The 14332-nt window shown below is 38.0% G+C and overlaps 1 protein-coding gene across 5 annotated transcripts in view; it reads left to right on the top strand.

Moving 5' to 3' along the window:
- The window catches only part of MOCOS (molybdenum cofactor sulfurase), a 369687-nt gene extending 365687 nt beyond the window's left edge, over positions 1–4000 (top strand). For 4 of the 5 annotated variants that reach the window (XM_030551504.1, XM_030551502.1, XM_030551506.1 and 1 more), the window contains one exon: positions 3759–4000. In XM_030551504.1, coding sequence (XP_030407364.1) covers positions 3759–3905 — 147 coding nt within the window. In that variant the 3' untranslated portion in view covers positions 3906–4000. The remainder of the gene's footprint in view (positions 1–3758) is intronic. The other variant, XM_030551503.1, reaches the window with a different exon arrangement.
- The last annotated feature ends 10332 nt before the right edge of the window (positions 4001–14332 follow it).

Genomic DNA, 14332 nt, shown 5'->3' with positions numbered 1-14332 from the left:
AAGAAATATGCATTTATGTAGTGTATATATAATTGAAGTAACACTTAAGAATGTCAGTACTTTATATCTGTCACCCAAGGGGAAGATAAGGGCAGTCCTATGAAGATAAGTGTATTGCACTCGGATGCCTGCTGTTATGTATTGTGCTTTTACCACATAAGTGGTTTGACATTTTTCTCCCCTATTGTGATTAAGAGCAATGGGAAGCTAATGTTACTCCTCCCTTGCTGAGATCAGAAATATATAAAGCCATAGACCTCACAGCTCAGGACTCTCTGCTTCATTCTTGGATTGTACTGGAGAGCTGGTATGCAGAATAAAATGCCCTTGAAGTCAGAAAGGGGTAGGCACACAGAGAGATTAAGTGGTTCATAACTGCAAACTATAATCTCAGGGACTGAAAGCCTCTTTTTTTAATAGTTAAATGTTAAAAGGACAAAATTCTAGTTTTTGTGGTCTTCAAAGTAAAATTGGCTTGGCATGGACGTCTTTTTAGGAAGGCTTGTTTTGCTATTCGTTGTCAAAAATATTGCTGATCTAATAATTTTTAAAAAATGAATAAAAATGGTAAATTTGCTTCAGTGATATTAAACACTTTTGTTTACCTTTAGTTAGCACACAGTACTCATCCAAATAAGGATTTGCACGACTATTTACACACAGCCATCTTGAAAGCTTTTTGGAAGTCATCCAGTTAGGGAGCAATAAAAATAATAATGTCACTTAGGTGGCTGATCAAAGCAGCAAATTTTGAATGGTGACTATTTGAAATAGTGTTTGAGCAATCAAAAATTCTGAAATATGTTTACATATACAATTTGTTTAATAATTTCACCTAATTAACAAATTTGTAAATATTAAAGTTGGGTCTGAAATAATTCAGAAAAATAAATTTTCAAAAAGATAAATTTAATTGTACACTGTGAATAATTTGTCCAATTCTATTCTAGAAATAAACCAAGAAGTCAATACAATAACATGTACACAGAAATATATTTGCATTATAAGTAGTAGAGTAAGTTTATTTAGAATGAGTTATGAAATTTGTGTGAAATGTGTTGCAATGTAACGTAATATTTTATTCATTTTACATTATTATGTTTCTGTTTACCTGATTTTTGCAAGTAATACAATTAAGGCACAATATTAGCTTTGCATTATGTTATGGGGAAAGAAACCAATTCCCAGTAGGTTAACTACAAGGCTGAAAACAAATAATTGATGCCCGTGAAGAAAGCAGTTTATTGCCAAGAAAAAGAAAAGTGGAGTAATCATTTAATGCAATAGAAGATTTTTAAATAAACCAGACAGTAATATCTGAATTTTAATGTTATGGCTGATCTGGATCATATCTTGGTAGCTACAGTTTTTGAAAAGCATCTTGATACATCATTACCACCTTAATGGTTTTCAGAATTTCTATACAGCACTGGTTCTCAAATATGTTACCATTGTACCACACTTGAAATAGCAGTGCAAATTAGCTCAGGCCTCACCTTCACATGTGATAGAGACGATATTCACATATATCAATTATTCACTAAATAGCGAATCATTGAGAGTGAAGGAGGAAAGCTGCACTGGCCCCTGGTGGCAAGGAGGAGTCATTTATGATAAACACTGGTAATTCCTGGCAGCCCTGCTGGATGTCTGAGATCCTAGCAAGTCTGTGGAAACATATATAAGGAATTTAAAAATATATATATATCCCATGCAGTTTTTCTTATTTTCAAGATTGTAAATTAAAAACTGAGACAAGAGTTTCAGGCCTACTGAGACACTCTCCAGGCCCCTGCTCTTCAGTATTCACCTTGCCTAAAAGGAGAAGACCTCTGCATTGAGCCATGCTCACTAATTCTGCATTAAGACTTAAAATTATTGTATATTTCCATGTTACCTTCCTTTCATAGGACAAGAAAAGTTTCAAGCATACTTTTCTAAACTCAGCTACTACCTGGTTGTTATTTACAAAAGACTCATTTACTTAACAAATATTTAATTAACCTGATTAGGTTTCCTCTATTTCTCAATTTCAGTTACTTTATTTGAATTTTGAAAATAGAGCTACTCAGAAAATGGAGACGGGGTTTTATGGAAAATTATGACTTTTTGTCAAAAGGCTCAACCTGAATATTTTATAGTTTTCAAAAATTGAAAACTGAAAAAAATTGCCTGTGGACTGCCAGAAACAAAAAAATTGATCAAAATCTGCAATAATAAAGGAAACACTTCAGTTTTCAGCTGAAAATTTTCTGTTTTCGGGTTTCGGTTTTTCCAATGAGAAATCAACAAATTTTGAGTCAAGCAAACATTTTATGTGAAGATCTTCATTTAGTTCAAATCTCAATTTTCACTTTTAAAAAAGTTTTAATGCATAAGTGACAATTTTCTTTATGTAAAACTATTCTAAGGATTTGGGAATATTTTTCAAGATAGCAAGACTGATAGCAAGACCTTTCTTGCACATTTTTAAAATTACCAGCAGTTAGGAAACAAAAGCATGTTGGGGAAAACAAACCTGAATCACCTCAGTAGTGATCAGTTTATTTAACATAACATTTAAAAAATACATGCAAACATCTGTTGCAGTCACTGGGACTATTCATATGCTTATATTAAGCATGTGGTCAGTACTTTGCTGGACTGGGGCCAGACTGCTCATCATCTTAGAGAATCAAACTGCAGCGCACAAGATAGATGAAAGGTCAAGGAGTAAGGCTAAGTTTTTGTCATGTATAGTTTTAGTAAAAGTCATGGACAATAAACAAAAATTCACAGAAGACTGTGACCTGTCCCTGACTTTTACTAAAAATATCACTGACAAAATAGGGAGGCGGGGTCAGCACCCACTGCTGCTGGAGCTCTCAGGGCCACCCACCATGGCTGGGCAGCTGTGAGGAGTCATCTGCCGCCTATCACAGGGTGCCCCCATCAGTGTGGGGTCTGGGAGCGACCGGGGGTGGGGACTGGCTAGGAGCTCCAGCCAGGCAAAAGAAAATGTCATGGAGGCCAATGGAAGTCACGGATTCTGTGACTTCTGTGACCTCCATGACGTAATCATAGCCTTGTCAATGAGTGAAGCAGCTGTGCAATATTGTTTATCTCCATTGTTCAGTATTCACATGTATCACAGGGAGATATATATATATATATATATTTCTAATATTTATCTGTTGGATGGCTTCACAGCTAATGACAGACACCAAGCTACAGCGTTACTAATCAACACAATTCAGAATATTTTCAGTAAAATTTACCAAAATATTCATGAAAACAGATGAAGGGAACATTCACAAAGGCTAATCAGAACGAAGTTCTATTAACAAAGCAAATAATGCATGGTAGGAGATGCAAAGCTTTGCTTCACTATTTGAACATATGTGCAGCCTTACGCTGTTTAGGCTGTGAAAATTGAGCTCAGAAATACATTAAATATATTTCTCAGAAAGCCAGAATGCTAATTAGATTACGAGGTTGTGAGGAGTGTAAATTAAATAGGTAAGCTAAGGGACTGATGACAAAATATTCTTCTATTTGTCCAGTTACTTTCTAGGTCTGAGTCTTGAATAACTTGACATTGACTCTTGGTTACCAGTCTGTTGTATTTAATTAATGAAAAACTATTTAATAACATAGAGTTGGTAGTTTTGTCCTTATAGCAACATTGTTCTTATGAACATTATCTTTGTCATGAAATCTACTGGAGATTTGACAGTTCTGGATCTGGCATACACTGATTATTTTTTCTTGTTCTTCAGACAAACTTTGGCATATACCTGATGAACCAGTCCTTGTGCTCATCTCTTCCAAATATCTTGTCAGTGGGATCTCAAGTATTTCCAGTGTTGAAGGAAGATGGAGAAATTCCAAGTCCTCTATCCAATGAAGAAAAAACTTCAGGATAGTGTCTTTGGCTGGTCAAGTTGTACATGCATAATTAAGGCTCTTTAACAAACACATTACATGTATTTAAAAAATCTGATAATTATTTAAAAAAATCTATGGATTTGTTTCTGATTTTATTCTACTCAAATTATTTTTTTGTTTGATGAAGATGTTAGAATCCTCAGTCTGTACATACCCAGTAATTACACACCACCTACTCTTTTTTAAACCCTCCCATGAATATGTTGCATCAGTCCTAACAACTCACTTAACTCAGCTGCTTCAAGATGCAACAGGTTTGGGCAAGATTTATTGCAGGGTGGATGACTCCAATACTAAGTTTAATGTTGTTGCCATAAAAAATATCTTAATGATCTTAATGGTCTGCTCTTCCCTGATCCTGAAATGAGTCCAACAATTTATGATACTCTCTTCAAGGCTGTTCTCATCCTTTTAGTGGATCTGAAGTCCGATTACTGAGCTTAGGCTGGTTGTTCAGTCTATTGCATTATGGTAGGTGAAATTCCAACCCTACTGAAGTCATTGTCAGAACTTCCACTTGGTATGCTATGGAGTTTCCTTGGGTTAATGCTGGCGCAGGCTGTACATAAGGCTTTTGACCTGCAGCAACCCTTGGTTATTTCAAATTTGAATAGAGCCTGAGAGCACAACAGTAGGCCTGCTGAGAATCTTGTGTCAAACAGTCAGTCTGAAGCAGGAATTATTAACATAGAGTCATAGAGTTTAAGGCTAGATCATCTCTGGTCTCCTGTACAGGACACACACACTAAACACAGCAGCTAAAATTAGGTCAAAGTATTACAGCCCACAGGAAACTAAACTGTTATGTGAATAGAGAGAGACCAAGGTGTATGAATATCTGAGGCCGCTGCAATGACAAGGAATTGACTGAGAGATACTCAGATATACCAAGTGACCCCCACCCTGTGCTGCAGAGGAAGATAACGCCCCTATCCCAAGATCACTGACAATCTGACTCTGAGGAAAATCACTTCCCAACCCAACATATGGTGATCAATTAGATCCTGAGCATGTAAGCAAGAACTAGCCAGCTAAGCGTGTGTGTGTGAGAGAGAGAGAGAGGGAATGCTTGGTAGCACCTCAGAGCACTGGTTCTCCCCATCAAGTGTCCCATCTCCAGCTGTGGCTTTCTCTGGTGTTTCAGAGGATTTAAGAGCAGAAGACATAAACTATAAAGGACCCCCAGGCCTATCAGGCTCTTCCCCCTACCATTACAAGCAACCCTATCATATAACCCCTCTCTCAAATTTATCCAGTTGTCTCTTAAAACTAATAAAAGTTGCTTGGTCTCTTGATTCCTATTGGGAGGCTGTTCCAGAACCTCACTTCTCTGAAGGATAGACATTTTCTAATTTCCAGCCTGAATTTGTTCATGGACAATATATACCCATGTGTTCTTGTGCCAGTTTTATCCTTTAGTTTAAATAGCTCTTTGTCCTCCCTAGTGTGCATCCCCTGATATATTTATAGAGAATAATCATGTCCGCCTTTAGCCTTCTTTTTGCTAGACAAAAGAACCCAAGCTCTTCCAGTCTCCTCTCATAAGACAGGCCCTCCATTCCCCTGAGCTCCTAGTAGCTCTTCTCTGCAACAGTTCCAATTTGAATTAATCTTTCTGGAATGGAGGTGACCAGAAATGTACACAGTATTCCAAATGAGGTCTTACTAGTGCCTTGTACAATGGTATTAATATTTGTCTATCTCTACTGGAAGTGCCTTGCTTGATAGGATCACTTTTTTTTGCTGCTGCATCACATTGGTAGCTCATAGACATCCTGTGATTAACCAATACACCCAGGACTCTCTCCTCCTCTGCCGCTTCCAACTGATGAGCCATATCCAAGTCTGACCTGGGGATTTATAGCAGACCTCTAACACTATCCCAATAGAATCTCTTCTACAATCCTTCCCTAAAGTGATGTTGAGGCAAACAGATTCTGTTTTGTCCATGGTATCACTTAGTATTTCTTTGCCATTTACTGGGGTGATATTCCCCAGGGTACAGTCTGGACTGATGGACAGCTGTGTCCCCTCAATCACTAACCTGGGGTGGCTTTTATGCTGCTTTGTTGAGAACTACCATTCCTGGTCTGTTCACACACAGCCTCTAGCAAGCAAAATCACTCCCAGCTGAAATATATGAGTGCTTCTAGCCAGCCACTCCTGAATTATATTGCACAGCAACACCCACAAACTTCCAGTTACAGACTTATCCCCAGGAATGTGTGTCATGTACCGCCTGGCTCTTTCCTTCTGGACAATACAAGCTCATAGAAAGTCCATCATTTTATTAAAAGAAAATGATATGCACAAAACCTGTTAGCTCAAATGGAAATTGCCAAACAATTAAATCTAAACAAACACTGGTTTAGATAAAACAAGTTTATTAACTACAGAAATATTTTAAGTGATTACAAGTAATGAGGCATAAAAGTCAGAATTGGTTACAAAGAAATAAAAGGTAAAACACAAACTAATACCTAAATTAACAAGGTAAATGAATTTAAAGCAAAGGTTTTTCTCACCACGTTTTTACCGGCTGAATGCCTTCAGTCAGGAGTCCTCCCCCAGTTCAATGTTCCTTTAGGTATCATTAATGCCAGGAGAAGAGAGGTGATTTAGGGGCCTTTGTGCCTCATTTTTATATCTTTTCCTCCTTTTTGAGAATCATCTCCAGCTCAGGTTCAAGTGACAGTAAGTCTGTTTCTTTGCTGAGCTGTAAATGTCTCGCTCACAACATTCTTCCTGCCAAAGAATGGCCGTTTAACCAGGTGACAGTTCATTTCATTATGTTTACACCTGGGTGACGTGTTGGCTAGCCTTTTGTCTCTGTGGAACTGGTCTGAAGCTGTTTTCCCAGACTTGGAACATGCCTTATGAAGTAGAAGTTCATAACTTTACATACAGTGTTGCCTCACAGATTTTACCAGGACAATAAATGCTCAGCAGATTCTGAGTTTTCAAATGATCTCTCAAAAGGCAAACGTTGTATAGAATGTATCAGAGCCTTGTAAATAGGTTTATCATAAGAGTACAGATTGTCACAGCCGCTTCGTTGAAGAGCAGTTCTATCCCGCCACCTTTACCTTTATTTCTCTTACTCCTAAATAGCACAAACACATCTCTATCTATGTATTCCAGCCAGGAGTGCCATTCCACCATGTCTGTAATCTCTGTAATATCTGGTTTGACCTCCTGCATCAGTAGTTCAGTTCCTCCATTTTATTGCCCAGACATCTTGCATTTGTGACAAGTATCTCAGTTGTTTTCCTCAGACCTCACCCAGTTTTCTAGATGAATTAGATATAGTCCTTTCACCTCCCTGAGTACTACTCCAAACAATATTTGTGCTTTCTTTCTCCTTGCAGTCCAGACCCTTACCTTATGATGATCCATTATCCCTTACTATTTCTTCATGTAGATAGTTTTAATTCCGGGCCTTGAAGCCAGACATGGAGATTTTAGGAGTTTCTCCCAACCTTGTCCCTTCATATTTCTGAGCTGAAAGCCTTTTTTTATCAGTTCTGCCAGCCTTGATCCCCAAAGGTTAATGCCTCAGGTACACAAGTGAAGTCCACCTGTGAAAGAAGTCATATTTCTGTGAAGACCACCCAATGGCTGATTATCCCAAAACCTTCCTTGTAGCACCAGTCCTTGAGCCATCTGTTTATCTTCATTATTTTGTCATGCCTTCACCCTCCTTCTCTAGGGACCAGATGTATTCCCCTGAAGATCACCTGAGCTTTCACTTCTTTAAGCATCTTACACAGCAAAGCATCATCATCTTTGACCCATTCCAGTGAAAATCTAATAGTGTCATTCATCCCAACATGCAGCACAGTTAGTGGCATTTTTTCCCTTACTCCCATCAGGACCCTTTTCAGCCTTACATCCAGATCTCATATCCTTGCTCCTGACAGCACATACTTCTGTTCTCTGAATCTGGTCTGCTGACAGACCGTTGATTCGTCTTAGTATAAGAACCCAATCACATAGATCAGTATCTTCCTGATGTTGGTATCAGTCTGTTTTTTCTGCTCTCTCGCAGTCCCCTGTACATAACCCTCATTTTTTTTTATGCTCTGGTACCTAACTATCTCCATTGCCTCTTCCTCTCTTTGGCAGGGATTGGCGTCATTTCTATTCTTCTTCACCACCCCATCTGCTGTCTGTTTCTCATTGTTGTTTCCCAATGCAGCAAACCTGTTTATCCATTGAACCCCTATTAGCTGATCTCTTTCTCTGCCTTGTCCTTAGTGTCACGTTTTTCCATGGATCACACGGCTGTTCTGCACTCTGCCTTCCAGATCCTTTTGTTCAGCAGGCATCCACAAATCTTGAGTTGTCTGTACCACCTCCTCTTTTCTACTGCATTATACCTTCAAATTCCCATCTGAATTTCATCATTGTGTGTAGCTCCACCTTTAACCCTTGGATCTTTTCTGCCCTGACCTTTACATGCATCTAGCATGCATTAAGTAGCTTCCATCAGATACCCATTCAAGGATGATATATCTCTCATAGCTTCTGCATCATACCATCTATTTTGTCTCCTCTCCTCCACTGGTCACTTCTAGTGTGCCTCTGTAGCCATCATTGTCTTCTCTTCCTAATCCCTACTCCTAGAAAAAAAAAAGAGGATGACCCTTGTGATGGAATGCCCCCCTTTTGGGGTACCACTGAACCCACCTGTTCCACCAGTCTGGGATCTCTTACACTGCTCTGCTGAGCCAGGCCTCCTCTAGCACACACAGAGGTAGGGACACACCCAGCTGCAGAAAGACACAGACACTGAAATCAGCTCTGCATGGGAAGGTTTTCAGCTAGGGAATTGCCCAGCACTCAAGTGCACACCCCCTCTGGAGTGTAAACCCAAAACTGTATAGTTTTGCTCTGCACAGAGAACTGTACAGTGTAAGCTAATTGAAATTCGCCTTCTCCCTCAAAGTAGAGGAAGATATGCACAGCTTTTTGCCCCCCTCTCCCAGTTATGAATTCCACAAACTGGGTTTAGAGAAAACAAAAACAAGTTTATTAACTACACAAGATAGATTTTAAGTGATTATACGGGATAGCAAACAGATCAAAGCACATTACTGAACAAATAAAACAAACACTCAAACTAAGATTAATGCATTAAAAAGTCTGGTTACAAGTAGTAATTTCTCACCCTAAATGTTGTTTTAGGCATTTCTTTCACAGGCCAGACACCTTTTCCAGCTTGGGCTCAGTCCTTCTCTCCCCTTTTCTCTTTGTTTTGTAGACGTTTCCAGCGGTCATCCTGGGTGGGGAGTCAGTGAAGAATGAACCAAAATTAACTCGCTTGCCTTAAATAGGATTTACATATGTCAGGAACCTTTGTTTCCCAGTTTGATCCCCACCCCTCTATTAGTGGAAAAATACTAATAATCCAAGATGGACTCCAGTACCAGTTGACATGATCACATGACCTTTCAATGTCAAAGCAGCCATGAGTCAAGATTGTTTGCAGCATCCCAGGAAACTTCTCAGGAAGGTGGGAGATTAGCATCTTCAAAGTCTTATTGTTCCCCCTAATGGCCCTGTCTGGCAGGTGTTCCCCAGGTGTAAACCCACCTGTAATTGATACATAGTCAATATTCCTAACTTCAGATACAGAAATGATACATGCGTACAAATAAGATAATCACATTCAGTAAATCATAACCTTTCCAATGATACTTCATGTGACCCATCTTATATAAAACATATCTTAGTTATGCCATATTCATATTGTAACACATCTCTATGAAGAATATGGGGGGTAATGTCACAACCCCCAACCCTGGCCCTCAAACTCTCACTGAAACTGCTAGCCAGTCTTTGCTCCAATGTTTGCTATTGACTGGCTTGTACACCTAGCCAAACTAGATCATCACTGCCCCCTTGTTAAGCAATATTAGCAAACACTGGATCAAGTCAGGACATAAAATTACCATTTTCCTCTCAGGCCAAATGCCCACACTAACTCCACTGTTAGTTGCTAGCTGTTCAATGCCTTGCACAGAATCCGATGTATTGGAGAGAGGGAATGTATCCAAACCACTGTAAATCTGAAAAGCTCAGGAAGGCTCTTATTCTTTTAAAGAACTGGTTTCCCATCCATAGCCCTACAATTCAGTCTGAAATGGCTGTAATAAATCTCTAAATAGCTAGCTTTGTGATGGAAATTAGGAAAAATATTATCTATTTCTTACATGTAGGAGTTACCCTAATATTCAGAAAAAAGAGGTGTTTTATGTTTATCGAAACTGCCATTTTTTTCTAGTAATGCATAATATTTAACAACCATAATATTGTACCTAAACATTTACTTTGAATACCATGGTATGTGTGTATGTATTAACTAATTAGCTGATGCTTGTAACAAGCAAGTATTTGGGATTATTGAAATGCAGTTTCCTGATATTTAAATCTTTAATTTTTTCATTCTTTCTTTTAATTATCTGTCATAAAAACCATTGTTTTATTGGATACAATGTCAGTGCTGTTCTAACAGATTCCATGTGAGAAGACCTGCTGTATTTTGGCCTTCAGATGATCTCTGGCATCTTTTTCTGCTTGACCTTACCTTTCCAATATGTCGTTTGTTTAAAATGACACAAGAATTAGAAAAGAAAATAGCTTCACTTTACGTGTTATTGGATATACAACAGAATACATCACTTTACTACAAAATAGCTTGACAACTGGTGGTTGTGAATAGCTTTAGTACAGTGTAAGATAACTAAGGATGAGAGAATTTGAACTGTAAAAAAGTCATGCTTGGTCACTTTGACCTATTATTTACAATGCCATTATGCTTTATCTGTCCTGTGGTTTAGTAATATTAGAACAACAATCATTTTGTAATTTAACAGAAACTTTCCCTCATATATGAACATATTCAACAGCATTATTGTGCATTTCGCAGAAGGCGTATTCTTGTGCTATGATGACAGAAAATTCTACACTTCAGCGGGTGATATTATTTTTCCTCCTAATAAGAGGAGCTCTCCCATCAGCATCAAGATGTTGTTTTTCCCATGAGTGATGGCAAATTATTCATGATACCAAGCACTTTGAAGAAAAACTAGAAATTAGAACATTTTAAATTACATGTCCTGTAAGTTTTATATGAGAATATCCTTACAGTAATGTGAAAACATTGTAAGAAAGAGCCTTTCATAGTGCAAGGCCAAGTCTCACAATAATGAAAAAGCTATAAATACCTCAATAGAATATATATTCAATAGATAGAGTTTACTTGTCACTTTGATTGGTTACACTTCCACATTCTGAGAATATAGGAAAAAGACAGTTTCATGGGACATAGAATTTTGCAAATAGGTACTCCAGCTGCTGCAAAAATAAGTTTTTTAATGCATATCTACCATTACTTCAATCTCTTTGTTGAAGAAAATCAACCTAATAAAAGTCTTTCCAGAATAATGTACATAGTAAGTTTTCTATGTATTGGAAGACCAAACCCATATTTCCTTACAATAAATTATTCACATGCATTCCATTTTCTGTGTGGCTTAACTCCTCAAATCTAAGGAAAAAAATAATTATTACACATTCTAATAATAGCTAAGAGGCTAATGGAAATCATTGTTAAATGGAAATCAGTATTTTGACCCTACGTCTCCAAACTTTTGGTTCCTTAACATGATTAGAAAATGACAGACACAATCTATAGATATGTTTTTGACAAGCATTTTACAAAAAGTGGACCAAATCACAAAGTCATCATGCAGTTAAAATTCCCATAAAAGCCGAATGAAGGACTGAGTAAGGACCTCAGAAGCTGTCTCTATATTAAGATTATGCTAGGCATTTCTTCTTTTTCTGATTTCTTCTCTTTCAAAAATGAGATCAATAAAATATATATTGCATCTGACATGCCTATCTGTGTAGTAAACTCATCATTATGGAATGCAACTAACTTTGAATTCACTGAGCGTTGATGGCCCTAACCATCTTGAAGTAGAGTTCCCTATATTTGGATGCCATTTGCAGAAATACCTCTAATAGTGGTACTTCTACATACATGTAGCACAGTACTAGTAAGTCATTGTTTTTCCCACTGCTCACTTGCCGTTTTTTGGAGGATCATTTTCAACAGAAGTGTCTTCAGAAAAAAGAAGGCAGTTGGAGGTAGCAAGCTTTAAGATTCACCATTAAAAAGTCAGCAAGAGTATCTGAAATACATACTACCCATTGCAGTACACAGAACATGAAAAAAATCCCCCCAAATGCCTTTTTAATAGGCACTACTGAGCCCGTCTAATTTGAAATACCCCAGCAGAAATGGTGAATGCACAGTTCCCATTTTTCTTCAGCCACTATTTCCACAACACAATCCATGACTAGAATGAAAGTGCCTCAGTAGCACTCAAGACTAACAGGTGGTCTTGGAGCCTGAGTACATGTATAGAGAGGCAAATGGGTTCTATGAAGATCATTTGTTCCATCCCCATTTTGTGCCAATAATAATGTTAGACTGTAAGTTCAGCCAAACTGGAGTGGGTCATATTTTCCATTTAATTAACGGACAATTGCAAATATTGGAAAGTTCCCAGTGTGATCATCATATTGCAACTTTATGACTAATCTGGAGTGATGCAGTTCTGGAAATATATTCTGTAATTATGCATACTCTTGCATTCATTTGGGTATCCTTATTCCTGCTGTGAGCCAGTCAACTCCAGACTCAGAGCCAACACTCACCAGCAGAGTGCAAATACTCAAAGGGTGTTAACATCAGCTCTCCAAGAATTATCAGTGCATCAATCTTGAGGCTGTCTCAGGTTCTGTGTTGACTTTTCTAAGTATATAAATATTCTGTCTAGATTAGCATATGTTGGGTAGGGCTTTTGGTGCAGACAAGATTCCTCAGTCCCAAGATCAAATTGTCATTTTGCTTCGGCACGGTCAAAGTTTTCATCAAACTGTGTTTGAAAAATTGCTGACTATGGGAAAAGTCTGTTACTATGTGGTGGGTGTAGTGTATGGATTACCCCAAGCTGTTAAATGTTCTGGAGTTCTGATTTCCTAAAGCAAAACACAGGTGTAGGGCCTCTGCTGTCTGCCCTATGCTTTTGCTCTGTTCTCATCACTTCTCAAAGTGAAAATTATACTGTTAATTTAAATGACTGCTGTATTGGAGGCATCCATCCTCCGGTTGGCCTGGTCTGGATAGGTGTTTTTGATACTCATGTAATACACATGCAAGCTGTGAGATGTGTATTACGGTTTTGTCATTTCATGGATTTAGCTATAACTGAACTAGCTTTAAATAGCTCTGGACACATGCTGCCCACTTCCCTTATCTGGTGCCTTTTTAGAAAACGTTAATAAATTAGGTCCTTAAACAATTCAGCGAGCTTGCCTCTTATCAGATGAGTATCTTAATTGTTACGTTAAGGAATGACAATACGCTGAGTTAATCACCAGTTCAGATGATTAAGTATTTGACTGTAAAATCATTAGACTTGATGTGTGACACTCAGTATATTGACTTAATTAGAGAAGACAGATCCTGGTCTGGTTTGTTTTTTCCCTACCAGTGAGTAGTGTGAGGAAAACACTTTCAAGTATTCTAATACTGAGGGTCCCAAATAGAATAAACACACAACATTCCATAATAGTGGGCCACAGCACACTAGTTTACAATTAGACACAAGGCCCAAGCCACAAAGTTTAGGCCCAGATCTCAAACACCTCAAAGTTCAGCTCTTGGAGTCTGCATGGTGTTGTGTGTGTCCATCCACAAGAGCAAAACCCTCTAAACCGATATTCTTTTAGTCAAGAAAAAATAGGAAAGAACAAAAGTAAAATCTTCATGAGAGTACAGTGTGTGATTGTCTTTTAATATCAGGCAGCAGCAACACTGAAAACAAAATGGCTGCTGTCATGTCACTGTCAACAGGCAGAGTTGTTAGAAATGTAAGAGTGAAGTACACAGAAAACAAAGAAATCATACTTTCAAGCTACAGTTTATCCCCTTATAAACCAATGAGCAACTGGCAATGCTTTAGCTAAGACCTGAGTTTGGATTTCCAACACCACCAAAGTTTAGGGACCTCCAAATTGAGAGTTTTGGTTAGGAACTATCTCTGGTTATCATAATGTCACTACAGAGGTTTCACTGTTGTTGTAGAGCATTATTATCTATATAATAAGATTACAGGATTGTCAGCTGTGTTTCTTCACTCTGAAGTCTAAACTCTCTGTTGAACCACTGTGAAGTAATGGAAAAAGCTACAAACATGGCTGAAAGCTCTATTTGTTGAGAATATCATGAGGTTCAGTTGTCACTGGGATTTGCAGGATATTGCCATCTAATTTTTAAGTTCTCAACCATTCTGACATTACTAATTACACCTGTGAGGTGTACAACTAC

This window comes from Gopherus evgoodei, chromosome 2 (assembly GCF_007399415.2).
Source record: "Gopherus evgoodei ecotype Sinaloan lineage chromosome 2, rGopEvg1_v1.p, whole genome shotgun sequence".
Lineage (NCBI taxonomy): Eukaryota > Metazoa > Chordata > Testudines > Testudinidae > Gopherus > Gopherus evgoodei.
This window is presented reverse-complemented; position numbering and strand designations above follow the sequence as displayed.